At 40.4% G+C, this 15,651-nt stretch overlaps 2 protein-coding genes across 2 annotated transcripts; one reads left to right on the top strand and one right to left on the bottom strand.

The window, feature by feature from the left end:
* Positions 1-4: 4 nt before the first annotated feature.
* LOC104953875 (NEDD8-like) lies at positions 5-1,884 on the bottom strand. Its single transcript, XM_010780906.1, has 4 exons — positions 1,535-1,884; positions 1,387-1,434; positions 1,225-1,307; positions 5-1,029 (listed from the first exon to the last, which is right to left on the bottom strand). The coding sequence occupies exons 1-4, from the start codon at positions 1,550-1,552 to the stop codon at positions 903-905; spliced, it is 276 nt and encodes a 91-aa protein (XP_010779208.1). The 5' UTR covers positions 1,553-1,884; the 3' UTR covers positions 5-902.
* Positions 1,885-1,956: 72 nt separating this feature from the next.
* Positions 1,957-6,497, top strand: gmpr2 (guanosine monophosphate reductase 2). Its single transcript, XM_010780907.1, has 9 exons — positions 1,957-2,046; positions 2,528-2,683; positions 2,777-2,896; positions 3,471-3,554; positions 3,641-3,814; positions 3,897-3,978; positions 4,162-4,268; positions 5,105-5,307; positions 5,387-6,497. The coding sequence occupies exons 2-9, from the start codon at positions 2,597-2,599 to the stop codon at positions 5,574-5,576; spliced, it is 1,047 nt and encodes a 348-aa protein (XP_010779209.1). The 5' UTR covers positions 1,957-2,046; positions 2,528-2,596; the 3' UTR covers positions 5,577-6,497.
* Positions 6,498-15,651: the final 9,154 nt, after the last annotated feature.

Here is a 15,651-nt window from a genome sequence, read left to right as displayed (position 1 = left end):
AAATGACTTATTGAAGAACACAGAATGGCAAAAGTGAGGCATTTTCAGCTTTCAAAAGAGTTTATTTTACTGAAAAAGAAATCCACAGCGTAGGTCCTTGTCACTCGATTCTGTAGTCGGGTCTAATGGCGCTGACACAGCAATCCCGAAACAAAACATTGCTTATCTGAACACACAAACCTAACAATATCCATGTAAACTGGGCCCATTGTCAGACAACACCATAGTTGGTACGTTCCTTGTCATTTACAATAGAACAATGTGCAAATCGGCAACAAAAAAATGTTTTCTTAACAAATACAATTCACATGAAATGATGTAAAACATTATCCAACTGAATGGATTCGGTGGTACATGATTTAGAATTAGTGCTGGAAGGTCTAACTACGCTGTAGTCCAGCTTCTAACTAATCTACATGGGTGCTTTACTCAAGAAAATGAATTTAGATATGCTCATAAACCCAGTAGCCTCTAATAATTAAGCAAAGTGAGTTGGGGCAATTTCAAACATAATAAAACATGGATGAAAAAGTCAACCTTAGTTTGTGTTCCGGATACAACCGCAATCCAGGGGCGGGGTTTCCTTGGAGAATCTGTATATGTTATGTTTGTTTTGTCATCAGTGGGACAAAGACTTGTGCTTACATGCAGAAAGAGGGTGACGTTACAGTTTTCTGTTGCAGCAATAAGCCACAGCTTTGTTTCATTCTGACTGTGCCTTTTCAACCAGGGCACCTTTTACATGTGGAGTGTCTCCCCATTGTTACAGATGTGTTTGCAGCCAACATATTGTGGCTGTCAGTACGTGTTTGCCACAAGTAGAACCTGGGCGCTTTCTACAAATGTAGTGTTGGTGTAGGTGTATCCGATCATTGTAGGCACAGCAGGTTTCCAAGGAATGACTACAATGCATTCTTCGATTGTATGTTTCTGGGGAAGTGTAGCAGCTGTCCTCCTCGCAGAGCAAGTACCAGATGGAGAACGGAGCCTCCCTGGATTTTATAATCTGCCGCTGTTTTCTCATCGTTCCTGGAAATAAAAATGCCGTTCAGAAGACAGCAGAACATCTACTATCAAAAAAGACATTTTACTCAAAAATAGGTCCTCGACATATAGTTTAATTTTAGGTTAGTCTGGATGCTAGTAAATCATTCTAATTTCAGCTGCAGATTAATATGTATTTGATGCATATGATATGACGCTTTACTGTTTTTTGGGTCTTACATCTGTTTCCCACTGTAGATCAACCTCTGCTGCTGTGGAGGGATCCCTTCTTTCTCCTCCACCCTTTCTTTAATCCGCTCCACCTGCAAGGAAATGAATGTAAACATGTTTGAACACACACAGATTAACATACACATATAGGGGGGGGTGATAGTTGTATACCTTATCTGTGGGCTCAATGTCAATCTCTATCTCTTTGCCTGTGAGTGTCTGAGATACAAATTGTAAATAAAGGTTATGATTAGCTAATTATGGGACTAGACCTAGACACAACGCAGTAATAACATATGTTTAGATGGCTTTGCCTTACCTTTACTTTAATCAGCATTTTGTAAATAAGCAGGAGCAGAATGAGATCACGCAATAATGACAATAAGTATTTTTGGGAGGAAACTCGTTATCCCTTCTAAAAAGCATAAAAAGTCAATGGGTGTTTCCTGTGTTCTTCACTGAATGACGCATCCTTCTTGTTTGAATGTCAACAGTTCCGCATCAACTTGATTTCGGTCGTCGTATTTGCTTTATTTGTCGCCTATAAGTCACAGCATTAGCCTTCTAAATTATACAACACTAATGTTAGTACCTCCCACATTACAACTCAACTTTGTTTAATGAATACCTAAAACAAACGTTACGACATAACCCAACGTGGCGAAAAGCGAGTCTCACGTTTGTAGTTCTTCAGCTCGTCACCGCCTACTAGATAAAGGCCTTGAAAACTACAACGGGGCTGTCAGTTGGTGTGCGCCTTCGAAAGGCTTCCTGTGCACACAGTGGAAAAACAACCAGCGGCACAGACAAACCAACCACACTTTCCTAAAGGTAAATACTTTAGTTTGCTACATAGGAAAGAAAAAGTCGTCACTATCTTATTAATAGTTTGTATTTAGTTAAACATGTTGCTATGCTAATTAAGTGAATATAATTTGTACACGTATCACCGATGTAGCATAGCTAACCTTGAATGTTGACATAGGGGCTACAGAAGCAACGCTTTTCTTATCTTTGTGGTGTGTTTGGGTGTCTTTCAGTAGAATTTTAGAATTATTATGAAAATGCTAGCCAGCATTAAATCATCTCCACACCAAGTGGTGGTTAAATGTTTGACTCATGTTACTTTTAATTCTGGAGGATTTTTCCATTGTATGTGTTCCTTCCATACACCATGCCTGATGTAGCTAGTGTATTAAACCTATATGAGCATATGTGGAAGCAAAAGAAGAGGAAAAGTGGGTGTAAAAAATCAAGAGTAGACACAGTACAAGCCAATTATCCATAACTTTGTCCTCCTCCTCTCTCACAGATTCACATTTTTGCTAAGTTTCACATTTTTTGGTTACACAATACAAATCTTGCAAAGCCTGTTTCCAAAATGCCTCGCATTGAGGATGACATCAAGCTGGACTTCAAGGATGTGCTCCTCCGTCCAAAGCGGAGCACACTAAAGTCTAGGAGCGAGGTACGTTTTGTGGATTTTTTCTCCCTAAGTGAAACCTATTCGAGCAAATCTGTAGAAGTATTAAGTACACTGATGTCTCATTGCTCTTCGCAGGTAGACCTCTTGCGGAGCTACACTTTCAGGAACTCCAAGGGCAGCTACAAAGGGATCCCCATCATCGCTGCAAACATGGACACCGTGGGGACCTTTGAGATGGCCCTGGCTTTGCACAAGGTTAGCATCATCACGTTACTAGTTATTTACAAATGGCTTCATACAGCACATGTTGTTGTTTATCATTTAATCTTGTCAATGTTGTTGGAGCAAGGTAGTCCTTTCGTTGGAAGGAGAGGTGTCTAACATAGTCTTAATAAAACTATACATAGATCATGATATGCTGAATGTACAGTACTATAGCTCGCACAGTACATAGTAATGAAGTGCTGAATTCATAGCAGAGGTGTTATCCAACATAAAGAGATATGCAGCTTTTCTCTCTCTTGCTCCAGCTGCTAACGCCCAGAACATTTGTGCGACTCATGTCAGAATTCAATTTATGAATCACTGCTATTTAACTCTATGTTACAAACACAGGCTGATAAGGACTGGCCTTGTTTCCTTTACCAGAGATGAGATGTTTGGTGGCTTATGTGTAGGATCTATACTTCTAAAGGGTCTATATCCTTGTAATAATAATAATGAATAATGTATGCCTTTTCAGTCAGTTCAGAATATGAAAAAAATAACAACGTATTCTATCGTTTTTGCAAAAATATCTCAACTGCCTTGTTTTTATTTTTCTGTCTAGTTCACTCTCTTCACCACGGTTCACAAACATTACTCCGTGGATGAGTGGTCGGCATTTGCAAAAAAGAATCCTGAATGCCTGCAGGTACTAAAAGTGTGAACTATTATGAACCATTTCCATTGGTTTGTTAATGCTGGTCTTAAGTCTTTCTCTTCTCTGTCTATCTCCAGAATGTAGCAGTGAGCACCGGGACCGGAGAAGGTGACTTTGACAAGGTTTCAGCCATTATAGCGGCGGTGCCTCAGCTGCATTATATCTGTGTAGACGTCGCTAACGGCTACTCTGAACACTTTGTTCACTTTGTCAAGGACGTCAGGGACAAGTTCCCCACTCACACAATAATGGTCAGTAAATGTGCAGGTTTAAACTGCAAGTATGTGCAAATGGAATTGATGTTTACAGGTCATTTATTTTTATTTTGCTCAGGCAGGAAATGTGGTGACAGGAGAGATGGTGGAGGAGCTGATCCTGGCTGGCGCTGACATCATCAAAGTAGGCATCGGACCAGGTAATCACACCCTAACGTTTCCAGGTCTACGTGTTATTTGTATCATGTTAAATTAACTTTGACATACCTCACGGAAAGGGGAAGATTTTGCAACCCCTATTCATCTGGCACACAGAGATCAAACAACAGCTGTACATTACGTTGCCTGTGAGTCATTTCTCACCCCTGTGTCTCCCTGTTCAGGCTCTGTGTGTACCACCCGCAAGAAGACAGGGGTGGGCTACCCTCAGCTCAGCGCTGTGATCGAGTGTGCAGATGCAGCCCACGGCCTGGGCGGCCACATCATCTCTGTGAGACTCTCTTCTCTTAAAACCCAGGGATTTACCCATAGAGTGTATAATAACTATTGTATACAGTCTATGATTTAAACATGTAACAGTGTGTCATATTGGCATTTTTTGCTTTCTCACTCTTTCTGTGAGTTTTCCACTGCTGGTAGTACCATTGGATTGCACAAGATTTAAATTCACATTTTTTTCAACATTCAGATTTAGAAGCTTTACAGTTTAAGGCAAGCCTGAGCCAGCCCTAACTAAAAGCTTTCTTAGTCTTAAGTCTCGTCTCAGATGTGGAAAGGGGGTCTGCCTCCTGAGTTCATAGGGGATCGCTGTCGTCAGAGGAACATCTGTCACTCGTCATTAGCATACAGTAGCTAAGGGCTTCCATGTTTAAAAATCTGGGTCGAGTGAATAAAAGATTGCCGGTACAATGCAGTGGAAATGCAGCGTTATTTGAGAACATTATTACTACCATGCTAACCAGGATAGCTTGACTTAGCCTAGATGCTAGACATATCTAGCCTAGCTCTGTTAACAAAACTCAAAAAAATGTTCCCTGCTTCAAGTTTTAGCTTTATCCTAACTAGTGCTATGGCTCAAGGTTCACATTGACAAAAAAGGGTGGTCAAGAGAGGTAACAATATTCTTATCTAGCTCTAGGCAAACAATAACTTCTCTCTCTGAGGCTATCTATCTAATTATCAATCATTCATCTTCTCTTCCTTGAGTAATGTGGCTTGTTGATGTGCATTTTCCCCTGTGAATGTGCAGCCTTATCTTTTGTTCTAAATGCAGCCATGATAAACACAGTCACACTTAAACCATTGTGTGGTTTTCTCTTCTCTCAGGATGGGGGATGTACTTGCCCAGGAGATGTCTCAAAGGCCTTCGGAGCCGGAGCGGACTTTGTGATGCTGGGCGGTATGCTGGCCGGCCACTCAGAAAGCGGGGGAGAGGTTATCGAGAAAAACGGCAAGAAATACAAGCTGTTCTATGGAATGAGCTCCGACACAGCAATGAAGAGACATGCAGGAGGCGTGGCTGAATACAGGTCTGAGTTATTTTGATGTAAACAGGAACAAAATGTGTGTACTGCTCCGATGATAACCTCTGTTTGTTTCCGCCTCTAGAGCGTCGGAGGGGAAGACAGTGGAAGTTCTTTACAAGGGTCCGGTGGATGTGACAATACGGGACGTCCTGGGGGGGGTCCGCTCCACCTGCACCTACGTCGGGGCAGGCAAACTGAAGGAGCTGAGCCGCAGGACCACCTTCATCAGGGTCACCCAGCAGCTCAACACTGTCTTCGGCAACGACAGCTGAATATCCAGCTGGGTCCGGCTTCAGATCGAAGTATAACTCTGCAACACTGCCTGTCTGATGTACAGCGACATGAATATTAATACTGTTCTTTTACCATCCTTGTTTTTATTACATAAGCTAAGGTTCAATGCAAATCACTATATTGGTTTTTACTTTGACAAGAACAAAAATATTTTCCGTTACACTCTGAGTCGCGTTAGACTGAATGTTACTTTTTTCATATGAGCTTCAAAGCTAAAGCAGTTAGCTTCTTAGCATGTCCGGTATCTCATCATTCCAATGCAAAGGCCCTAAATTGTTATTTGTATGCAAATCTGAAGCTGTCCATGGACAGATCTATAGCAAGTCTTCATTCCCTGATCCAGACTTCGTCACACACGCATAATAAAATTATAGCAAACGAGTCTTAAATTATTTTGAAAGTACAAAATATTTATGCAGCTGCTAGTTCTTAACATACTTTTAGAAATTAAACATTCCCTTTTTTTGCACTTTATTTGTCATTTTAAAGTCAAATATTTAACTTCAGATATAATCACAAACTAATAAGCACATTTGAAAGAAATACTAGGTAAATTACATGTTTGGAGCATTTATACTTGGACCAGTATATGCTGAACGCTAGACCACAGCACTATAGTGCGTACAGTACATAGTAATGAAGTGCTGAATTCACAGCAGAGGTGTTATCCAGTACCAAAGTGTGTTGGCTGACATTAACAATTCATTTATGAATCATTACAGCCTCTACATCAACGGGTCATTCCTTTTCAGTTTTACACCATGAGCGTGTAGTTACTCCTACATTAACCGTGTTGTTTCCTTTGCTTATTGTCACACTGGTGTTAAAATGTCCAATTGAAATGCAGTTTTTTCAAATACACTTGTCTTAATCAGTCAATAAAAGCATTCCACATCTTACTCTTTTTATGGCTTTATTGTTGATCAGTTCATCCACAAATCACAATGTGAGTAGAATACAAAATACAAAAATTACTTTTCTTTTTGATTTAAAACCATGCAGTGTCAGATCACTGTAAAAATGTGAAAGCAATGACACATTCAACACCTCTAGAGGGAGACAAACACCTTCAACTGTCAGGCAGAAACAGTAGAAACATAACCAACTCCCAAAACACACTGCCATGGAGACAGCTGAAGATCACATTGGCTACCGTGTGTAAGTTGTTCACTATAAAGAATCACAACATATTGTTTGCACTAAAGGCACTATATTTACATTTGACAGCAAGTCAACATATCATCAATTACATTTATATGAATCCAATAAAAGCAGATACTTGCACTTCTGAGCTTTGTTCAATGATCAGCATTTTCCGACCCATTACAGAAACTCACAAACCACCTCTGTGATGCAAACGCCCCCAATAACTGCTCCACAGGAACACTGATCTTGATGAGGGCTGTAGTTGCGCATTCCATCACGGTATTGATTTTTGTAATAGTTGTAAGCCTTCCCACATGTGCATTGCCATGGGTTCTGTTGGATATTTTGGCCGTTTTTCTTTTCTACTTGAACGAAGGGTGCCAGGTCCCAGTTGCTGGGAGTCGCCTTTATTGTGATTACTTCTTCCCTCTGGTGCTGTCCGGTTCTGCTGAAGAAGGACAGCGAGGAGCCAACAAAGTTCCAAAACACTTCCACCGCTTCAGGTCGTGGTGCTGCCTCATCTCCATTTTGTGTGAGTAGTGCAGAGAAAACGTTGTGTTTTTTCTTTGTTGGGGTCATGAAATGTGTCTGCATCCCTGTGGAACTGACTGATGTATCAGATGAATACCTCATTCTCTGTGTTGAGAGAGCTGAGCTTATTATCTTCGCAGCGCAGACCATAGACCGGTCCATCCATGACGTTTTTTGTCAGACTGTTTGTCACATAAACCAACGGTCCAGTCAGAGTCCTGGGAAAAACNTTTTCTTGTACGGCTGGCGAAAACTTTTCTCCTGCTTATTACTAAGCAAACTCATTTATTGGCTGTCATTTGAGGGAGCCCATGATCGTGGACAGAGATTTTTGCTTAGTAATAAGCAGGAGAAAAGTTTTCGCCAGCCGTACAAGAAAATATGGCCAAATCCATCAACAGAAAAAAAAATCTAAAGTTTCAAATGAAACAAATGAAAGCAAAAAAATCATTATAGATGTATTTTATTTAACATTTCTGCTAGTTTACAGTGTATTTGTATTACTTCACAGATACATATAATTGTGTGTGCAGATGCATGAGTTTGCACTGAACATTTGGGTGTAATTTCGTCCAACTGACAGTACATGCACGGTTGTCACAGTTTTCATAACATCACCTCTGTGATTCTTGGTTTAATAGTCACGCTAATGGCAGTCGCTGTTTGCCCCGCCTCCTTCAATGGTCCCTTGGTGATACGTGTTCGAGGGGTCTGTTTCCAATTGACGTTTAATTTCCCTGAGTTTGTCTAAAGCTGACGGAGGCCAAGAGGACTCAGAGAGAAAAGGAGATAAATTGAAAACACCTGGTTACATGGGAGAGTTTGAAAGAACATATTCCTCTGCTATGCTTTTCAGTCTTGGCAAATTAAAGTCGATTCGGCTCCAACAGATCTTACAGCTCCAGCTTTGATAGTAACAACTCTGCAAACAGCTGCATTTTTCTGAGTTCCCTCTTTGGTAAATCTGCAGTTTGTTCTGCTCTGAGGCGATTCACTGTGTAAAACCTGTGCAGTGAAATGAAAAAGGATTCTGTCTTTGTGATGTAAATTACTTATGGGCTGTGAAGGCTTAATGGGATGTGTGTCTGGCACATCAGGAACAAATCTGTTGGCTTTGGTATACAAACAATTTGTATTTAAACACCACACACAGACACACATCAATGATATTTCCAGCGTGGGCTTGATTGATGTACAGTCAAAATGAGCTGTGGAACGAAGCCAGAGCTGAGGCCAGGCTGGGACGTGATGCACAGAGTCCTGGGACGGAGCTGAGGTCACGACCCCGGCAGGATGGACAGCCAGGATCAGTGTGTCAGTCCCTGATTGGCCAGGAGTCACACTCTGGCAGGTGGGAGGCAAGCAACTCTTTCTCTTTTCAAACTGTTAAAGCTACAAAAGTGTTTGTAGAGTAGAGTGTTTGTGCTTTGACAGCCAACAAAGTCCTGTGCTAAACAGAGAAAGCCTGTTTATGGATTGGTGTCTTATTCAAATCCGTTGGCCAAACTGAACTTGGCTAAAATTAGGTTAGGACTGTTGCCATGGTTTAATATTAACAAGAGACAACACTGACTCCGTTGTTTAAGCTAAGGATGCTTTCCTGTCCTAACACCTTATTTTACTACGCTTCATCAACATATTAGTTCTTACTTGGCACTGGATGCACCTGTTTATGGCAGAAGAAAAGCTGGTTACATCAACAACTGTTCTGTGTGCTTACTGTATAGGAAATAACTCTGGATTTGGCTAATAGTGCATTTAAAAAAAAACTTTTAGGTATATTTTAGTGTTGAAACTGCAGTTGATTTACCTGATGATTGAAACATGTCTCCCCCAATGTAAGTCTATAGAAAACTCTGGGAAAAACAGTGAAACTGTAACTCTGAACAATGTTTGTGAATGAATGCTAACTAACAGCTACATTTAGCAAGTCTCAAACCTTTATCAAACAGGTTTCTTGTTAATTGTATTGTATAGAAACGTTCTTGAGTCTAATTGTGTAAAACCTGTCACTCAGATGAAAGTCAGACTGCTAGCTGAAACAGATCACTTCATGAGACGTACTGAATGCGGTCTCGTCTCATTGTTTCCCGCTTCATGAAACTGCTTCACTTCACAGTTCTCAGTTTCACCCAATTTGGTCATTTTTCTTGTCTTCACTTCACCCCTCATCTCTTTGAATGTGTTTACACTGCTCTTTGTGTCTTCTAATGTTACCAGTCATTTATTCTGTCCATCTACAAATGCAGCAGGCTTGTTTTCAGAGAATTTGAGCCTGTTGTCCTTGTCAGAGAAAAACTCAGCAGGCATGCCAACATATTCTAGAAAGAGAGAGATTAAAAGGGAAACCAGACTGGTTATCCGCACACACGCGCGCACGCACACGCACGCACACACACACACACACACACACACACACACACACACACACACACACACACACACACACACTAAGTGAGCAAAACAAGTTCACCTGAATCTCCTCAAAAGACTACACTGAAAGGCAGCTTTCATGCTTGTGCCACTAACTCTGGACAACATTGGAAAGGTTTGGTTATCACTAAGTGTACCTGGTCAGTGAGGCAGGAAGGTGTACACACTGCTCACTCACAGTACACATGCTTGACCATTAGGAAACTGGTCAGCGGGCCAGTTTGTTGACATTTTGCTGGTGTGCAGCACCTACAAGAATTTTTATTTTGAAATCGGTCAGCAAATGCAGCCTGGTTTTGGTGTGAGGGTAAAAGCTTCCTTTCAAAGCTTCCTTATGTTGTGAGGTGTTCACTCTAACTGCATGGCAATATTAAACCAGAGAAATACTGAAATGTGAATGTGAAATACTTTAGTTTGGCTCTTTTAGGCTACTTAAGATGTTTGAATGAAACAATTCAATGGGGGAACAATGGGGGGATAAAAAGATAAAATGATAGAATTTCCTTGATCAAGGTACATTAAAGTCAAAGCACCAGCATTTAAATTATTTTCCATATTTTTAACCATATTAAACCATGAACGTTTGACCTGATTTCAGAAAATGTCCACCATTCTCTGCTGATCAAAACACCTAAGGCTTTCTGACCAATCATAATGTCATGATTTGGTTGTGATAGTGTTGATAGTTGATGGAAATGGTTTTGCCCTACGTACTGATTGCATCCAAACCGCCATTTGCATTGTTTGCTCGATTAGATTAGACTGCTTCTTATTGCACCATTGTCTAATTACAGCAGGAAAAGGGCTTTGATAAAATAAATAGGTAATAGTTTTGGGACACGGACCATATTACTTTTGTTTGAACAAGAAAAATGTTGAGATTAAGGGGAAGGGAATACTGATTATTTAAGATGTGCATTGATTGATTGGTTTTTAAGTTGCAACAAATACTCCAATCAGTGTTGAAAAAAAATCAATACATCTCCTCCGGTCAGCTGAAACTTAACAGCAGAAATACCAAGTTTGTAAAAATCAGGGCTTTGGAGGCTAATTTTGCTAGATATGAATGCTATACTATTTAGCTGGAGGAGAGCACTGAGGATTCAGATTCAGGAAGTCATATCTGAGAATCTTTTGTCATATGTCAGATGTTGGAGAAATGGCATGTGGTTTGAACTTTACAAGCGTTTTCTGAGCCAGCTGTTACTGGGAGTTTATCAGTGTAAAGCTGACCCTGGGCCTGTACTCTGATAGCGGCACACACTTTTGCACAGCTGTGTGTGGAGGACGTGCACGTGGGACACAAACAATACCTGTATTCCCACACAGTCGTTTCAATGAAAAACTTTATTAGCCTCAATTATACAAGGTTAAAACATTGAAATCACCTTAATTGGAGTTACGATGTTCCTAAAACGCAGGTTTGATAACTGGATTCAACTCTGAACATTACTTCCGGTCATCACCTCTCACACACACATTCTACCTTCCCATCACATGGAGGCTGGCGTAATCCTCTGAAAACATACGTGACATATGTCCGCACGCACGCACACATGCACGCACACACACCCACACACACACACACACACACACACACACACACACACACACACACACACTAACTGCCTCTTGTGCAGGTGACAGATCGGGTGGTGTAAGGCATGGAGATCATCCAGATAAGGCCGTTAATGAGTAACCCTGCTATTTCAGGTTGTTTGCTGCTCAGCGGCTGGAAAATTGGAACAATAACATGCAAACACGGAGGTAATGGCTCTGGTTCCAGGCGGGGAGATGCAGGGACCGGACCATAACACCAACAGGGATGGCTGGTACACCAGAAATACGTTTAAAGCAGTATCTGTGTTTGATTTGGGGAAAAATACAACTTGCATTAAGATAATACATATTTAATGTATCTACCAGAAGACCAAACTTGCCTAGGAAGAAATAACCACAAAACGTTTTAAAGCAATTTGGGATTTTGTTACTTTCGGACAGAGCTAGGTGTTTTCCCCCCAGTATGCTAAGCTAAGCTAACCAGCTCCAGGCTGCAGTCGTGTGTTTGACTTGACAAACAAATGAGTGTGTGTTATCAATATTTTAATCCAACCCTCAGCAACAAGGAAAATAAATAGCCTATTTCCCAAAATGTTTAGATTTGCCCTTAATGGTCCATATTTGGAAATGTTCAGGCATAACTTTTGCTCTTTCTGAAACCTCCCAGAAACCTGCAGGTCCGCTGCAACTCTTAATACTTTTAAATCCAGGCTGAAGACTTATCTTTTTGTCCCTGCTTTTAATTGAAACTGAGCAGTTGTGTTCATCAGTAAAGTGGAACTTCTATGTGAACTATTCATATCTTAAACTGTGCTGTAACTTTTTATTGTACTTTTTATTCATGTATTTTTTATTTTAATGTTTCTTTTATTATCTTTTACTGTTTTTAAATGCCTTTGTCTGAATGTCTTTCATTTTTGTAAAGCACCTTGAATTGCCTTGTGTCGAAAGGTGCTGTATATATAAACTTGCCTTGCCTTGCCTTTCCTAAATCCAAATTGTGGTTTCTTCATCTTGTAGAAGCTGATGTTCCCATACTCTGCTTTCACCATCAAGATATTTTCTGAATTAGCACATAATACCTTTTTTATTTTTAGGTATTTCTGCACATGCATCATGTGATGAAGACTAAGTCATATAACATTTTTCAAGGCCCTAAACTGTCAAAATCTCACTTTGGTCAGAAGCTAATTAAAAGAGATGAAAGAGGACAGATTTCTGCTAGTTAAAACCAAGAAGGACCCACTATTGGATTCTTTCCCATAACAGACGTGGGAGCAGAATGATGCCGACATCCCTCCTGATAAACCCAGAGTAAGAACCTGGAACCGGGCCAGACTCATCTCACTAATGGACTGAGCTGCTCGGCTCTCTGCTTACAGAGATCTCTCACACAGTCAACATGTCGGAACATTACGGTTTCCATTTACGGTAACGCGTGTTACAATAACAACCATCAGGATGGGACTGTACAGTAGGTGGTTCTTGTATCAGAAAGTGACACATCTACAGAATCACGAGCATGTTCTTAGTTTATTAACAAAAGGGCAACAATGTAATTATGACTTCCTGAACAAAGAACGAAAACACTCGTTTGTGACGTTCATGGAATCATGGAGAACAAATACATCCTCATCTAATTTGGAGGACTTACAATAACTTATACAAGACATAATAAGTAATAATAATAATTACAAGAATAAGATCAATATGTTGTGGTTTACTTTGAAAGTACAGATGATGAAGTGTGTTTAGATTGTGAGATATAATGTCATATCTATTGAAATGAACTAAACTAATGTGAAGTGGGTTTTTCTTTTAATCTATTAATGCTTAAATGTCCTATAACATTTCCCTTTTCACTCCAGATGTTGTCCTCTGTCACGGAAACCAGCTGAATAAGGACAAAGATCAAGACAAAGGAAATAAGGTATGAGTGATGAGATCAATCTGCAGCGCACTTGCATATTAAATCTGGGAGGTGCTTCTTCCCCAATAATGAAAGTTTGATGAAAGCGTCAGAGCTATTGTTAGACTGACGTGGTTTTAATGGGATGACAGAAGTTGTTAATTACTTCAGAATGTATTTTAGGGTTTCCTTTATTGCATTTAACTCAGCTTCTGCACATTGATTGACAGCAATATCCCTTTGGAAACAGTAAATGTAATCATCCACATGTCCTGCACACGCCTATTTAACTTCTTCTCGGAAAAAAGGTTGCAGGTTTGCACACACACTACAACACAGTGTGAGAAATGATCCTTCCTGTTATTTGATTATGCCTATACAGTAGAACAAAGATCTGTGCGCTCAAACCCAGCTCAAGGATGATATCAGGAGGAGGAGAAGGAGGCGGAGCCACTGAATCATAACCAAAAATAATCCTAGAACATAGTGTTACCTTGTAATGACAAACAGATCCCTATTAGATGGCACAAACCCCCAAAAGAACCCATATAAGACCAAAGAAAAGGGACTAACAAGCATGTCGGCCCTTCTCCCCATCAAATATAATACTTGAATGTGAATATTTTGCAGTTTTGTACACAAGCTACCCCCATCTGCACAGCTTTCCACTCTTCATACTTCCACTTACTTTATTTTATTATTTGGAGTAGTTGGTCATTCTGTACAAAGGGTTTTTGGTATCATGCAAATAGTTTTCTATATAATCTGTTATATAATAGGCAAACTCCTCTTACTGTATGTGTAAACCTATTGGCATGAAACCTGATTCTGATTCTAAATAATGAAACTTCATGATAGTAAATGTTGATAAGTGCACATTAAGACCCTCAGTTTGCTGTATACGCTTGTTTATTTCAGCATGTTTTTTTGACCATGTCGACACTTTGATTTGCATGTAAACGCCAAATAAAGAGCAGAGCCGTGACGCTGGTGAGGTTGTGTCCCGCCCACCGCCTTCCAGGAATCTTTCAGCACATGTTCATTCAGTGGCACGGGGGGGGGGGGGGGGGGGTGGGGCTCGGTAATATGACATACCTGTTTTATTCTTATTTTTTTTATTGGCAGAAACATAAGATGGGGTTGCTCAAGGAAGGGGGGGGGGGGGAAACAGAGAGAGGGGATGGAGAAGGGGAGGTCTTTGGGGGGGGGGGGGAATGTTTGGTAAAAATGTAGACGTTTGTGACCTCTTCGAGGAAAAAGGAGGAATGTGTGAATTTATAGGGAGAGTTGGAGGAAATACCTAGATAGTACAAAGAGGTACTAGAAAGAAGTTGATGAAGGGCTGGGGAGGAGGGACCAATGGAAGGGGCGCGTGAGCATAGAGGGGGAGGAGGGTAACTTGAGCCTTGTGTACCATGTTCCCAGAAAACATATGAGTTCTTAGGACAATGTGTTCGAGAAAGACATGCGGAGATTCACTCCCCTAAACTTGTTCACTGTTCGTATAGCTAATCTAGTTAATGATGTTTTTGCATATGTTTTGTTGTGCAATGATACACTGTGTATTTGGAATTTGACGTTAAAGATTTTCATTTAAAAGCTTATCAACAGATAAATGAAACATTCAAATCCACATTAAAAAGGACTTAAATGTTTAAGTTTTTTCTATACAAGTTTAGAAAATATTTATGTTCCAGTTTCAGAATTTGTTGGTTTTTTCATCAACGAACAATACGACACTCCTTAAAGCTGCAACAAATCATGCTTTACAACCACCAAGGAAGATGTGTTTACGTTTGGTTTGTGTTTTTATTTGTCTGGTTTTTAGGTAGTACTTGGAAAAAGTTACTGGCCAAATGGTCATGAAACTTGGTGGAAATGTAAAAACATGTTTCAAGGAAGGAATCATATTATGGATATGTTGGGAGTTGCTCCGCATGAAGGGCGCTGCAGCGGCTGTTCTCCATGGGGGCACAGCTTTGGAGGGGTTGCTGTTCTCGGAGTGCCTTCTAGGAAAAGAATCCGTTACCAGGGGTTGTGTTGGTCTTGTCATTATTATTACTTGCTTTGTTCCTTTTTTTATCCCTTCCTTTGGGAAATGTGCCTCTGATGAACTAAAACCAATTTGGTTAAATCCAAAAGATGTTACGTCATCATGCTTGGATTTTGGATCTCTTGTTAGTCCTCAGCTGGAGCCCGCCGTCTCGCCACTGAAGTTACACCTCTGCAGGCAAACAGCTGACTCCCTCAATGTGTCTTATCCCGGCGCTTTGTTTACCCCAAGATCCTTTTTTATTATAACTTTTTCAGAATCCATCATTCCCATTATGGCAGGGTCCCACTGGGACAAAGGCATCTATTTTAAACTTCATTCTGACATGATTGGAACATGCACTTCTAAAGATATGCTGAGGGATGCACACGCAGTTACGCAAGAAAACACCAAATTAGACCAAAACAACACAGATTTTAAA

This window comes from Notothenia coriiceps, unplaced genomic scaffold, assembly GCF_000735185.1.
Source record: "Notothenia coriiceps isolate Sejong01 unplaced genomic scaffold, NC01 NC01_scaffold00022240, whole genome shotgun sequence".
In the NCBI taxonomy this organism is placed as follows: Eukaryota; Metazoa; Chordata; class Actinopteri; order Perciformes; family Nototheniidae; genus Notothenia; species Notothenia coriiceps.
Note: the sequence above shows the minus strand (reverse complement) of the source record. Positions and strands in the feature narration are given on the sequence as shown.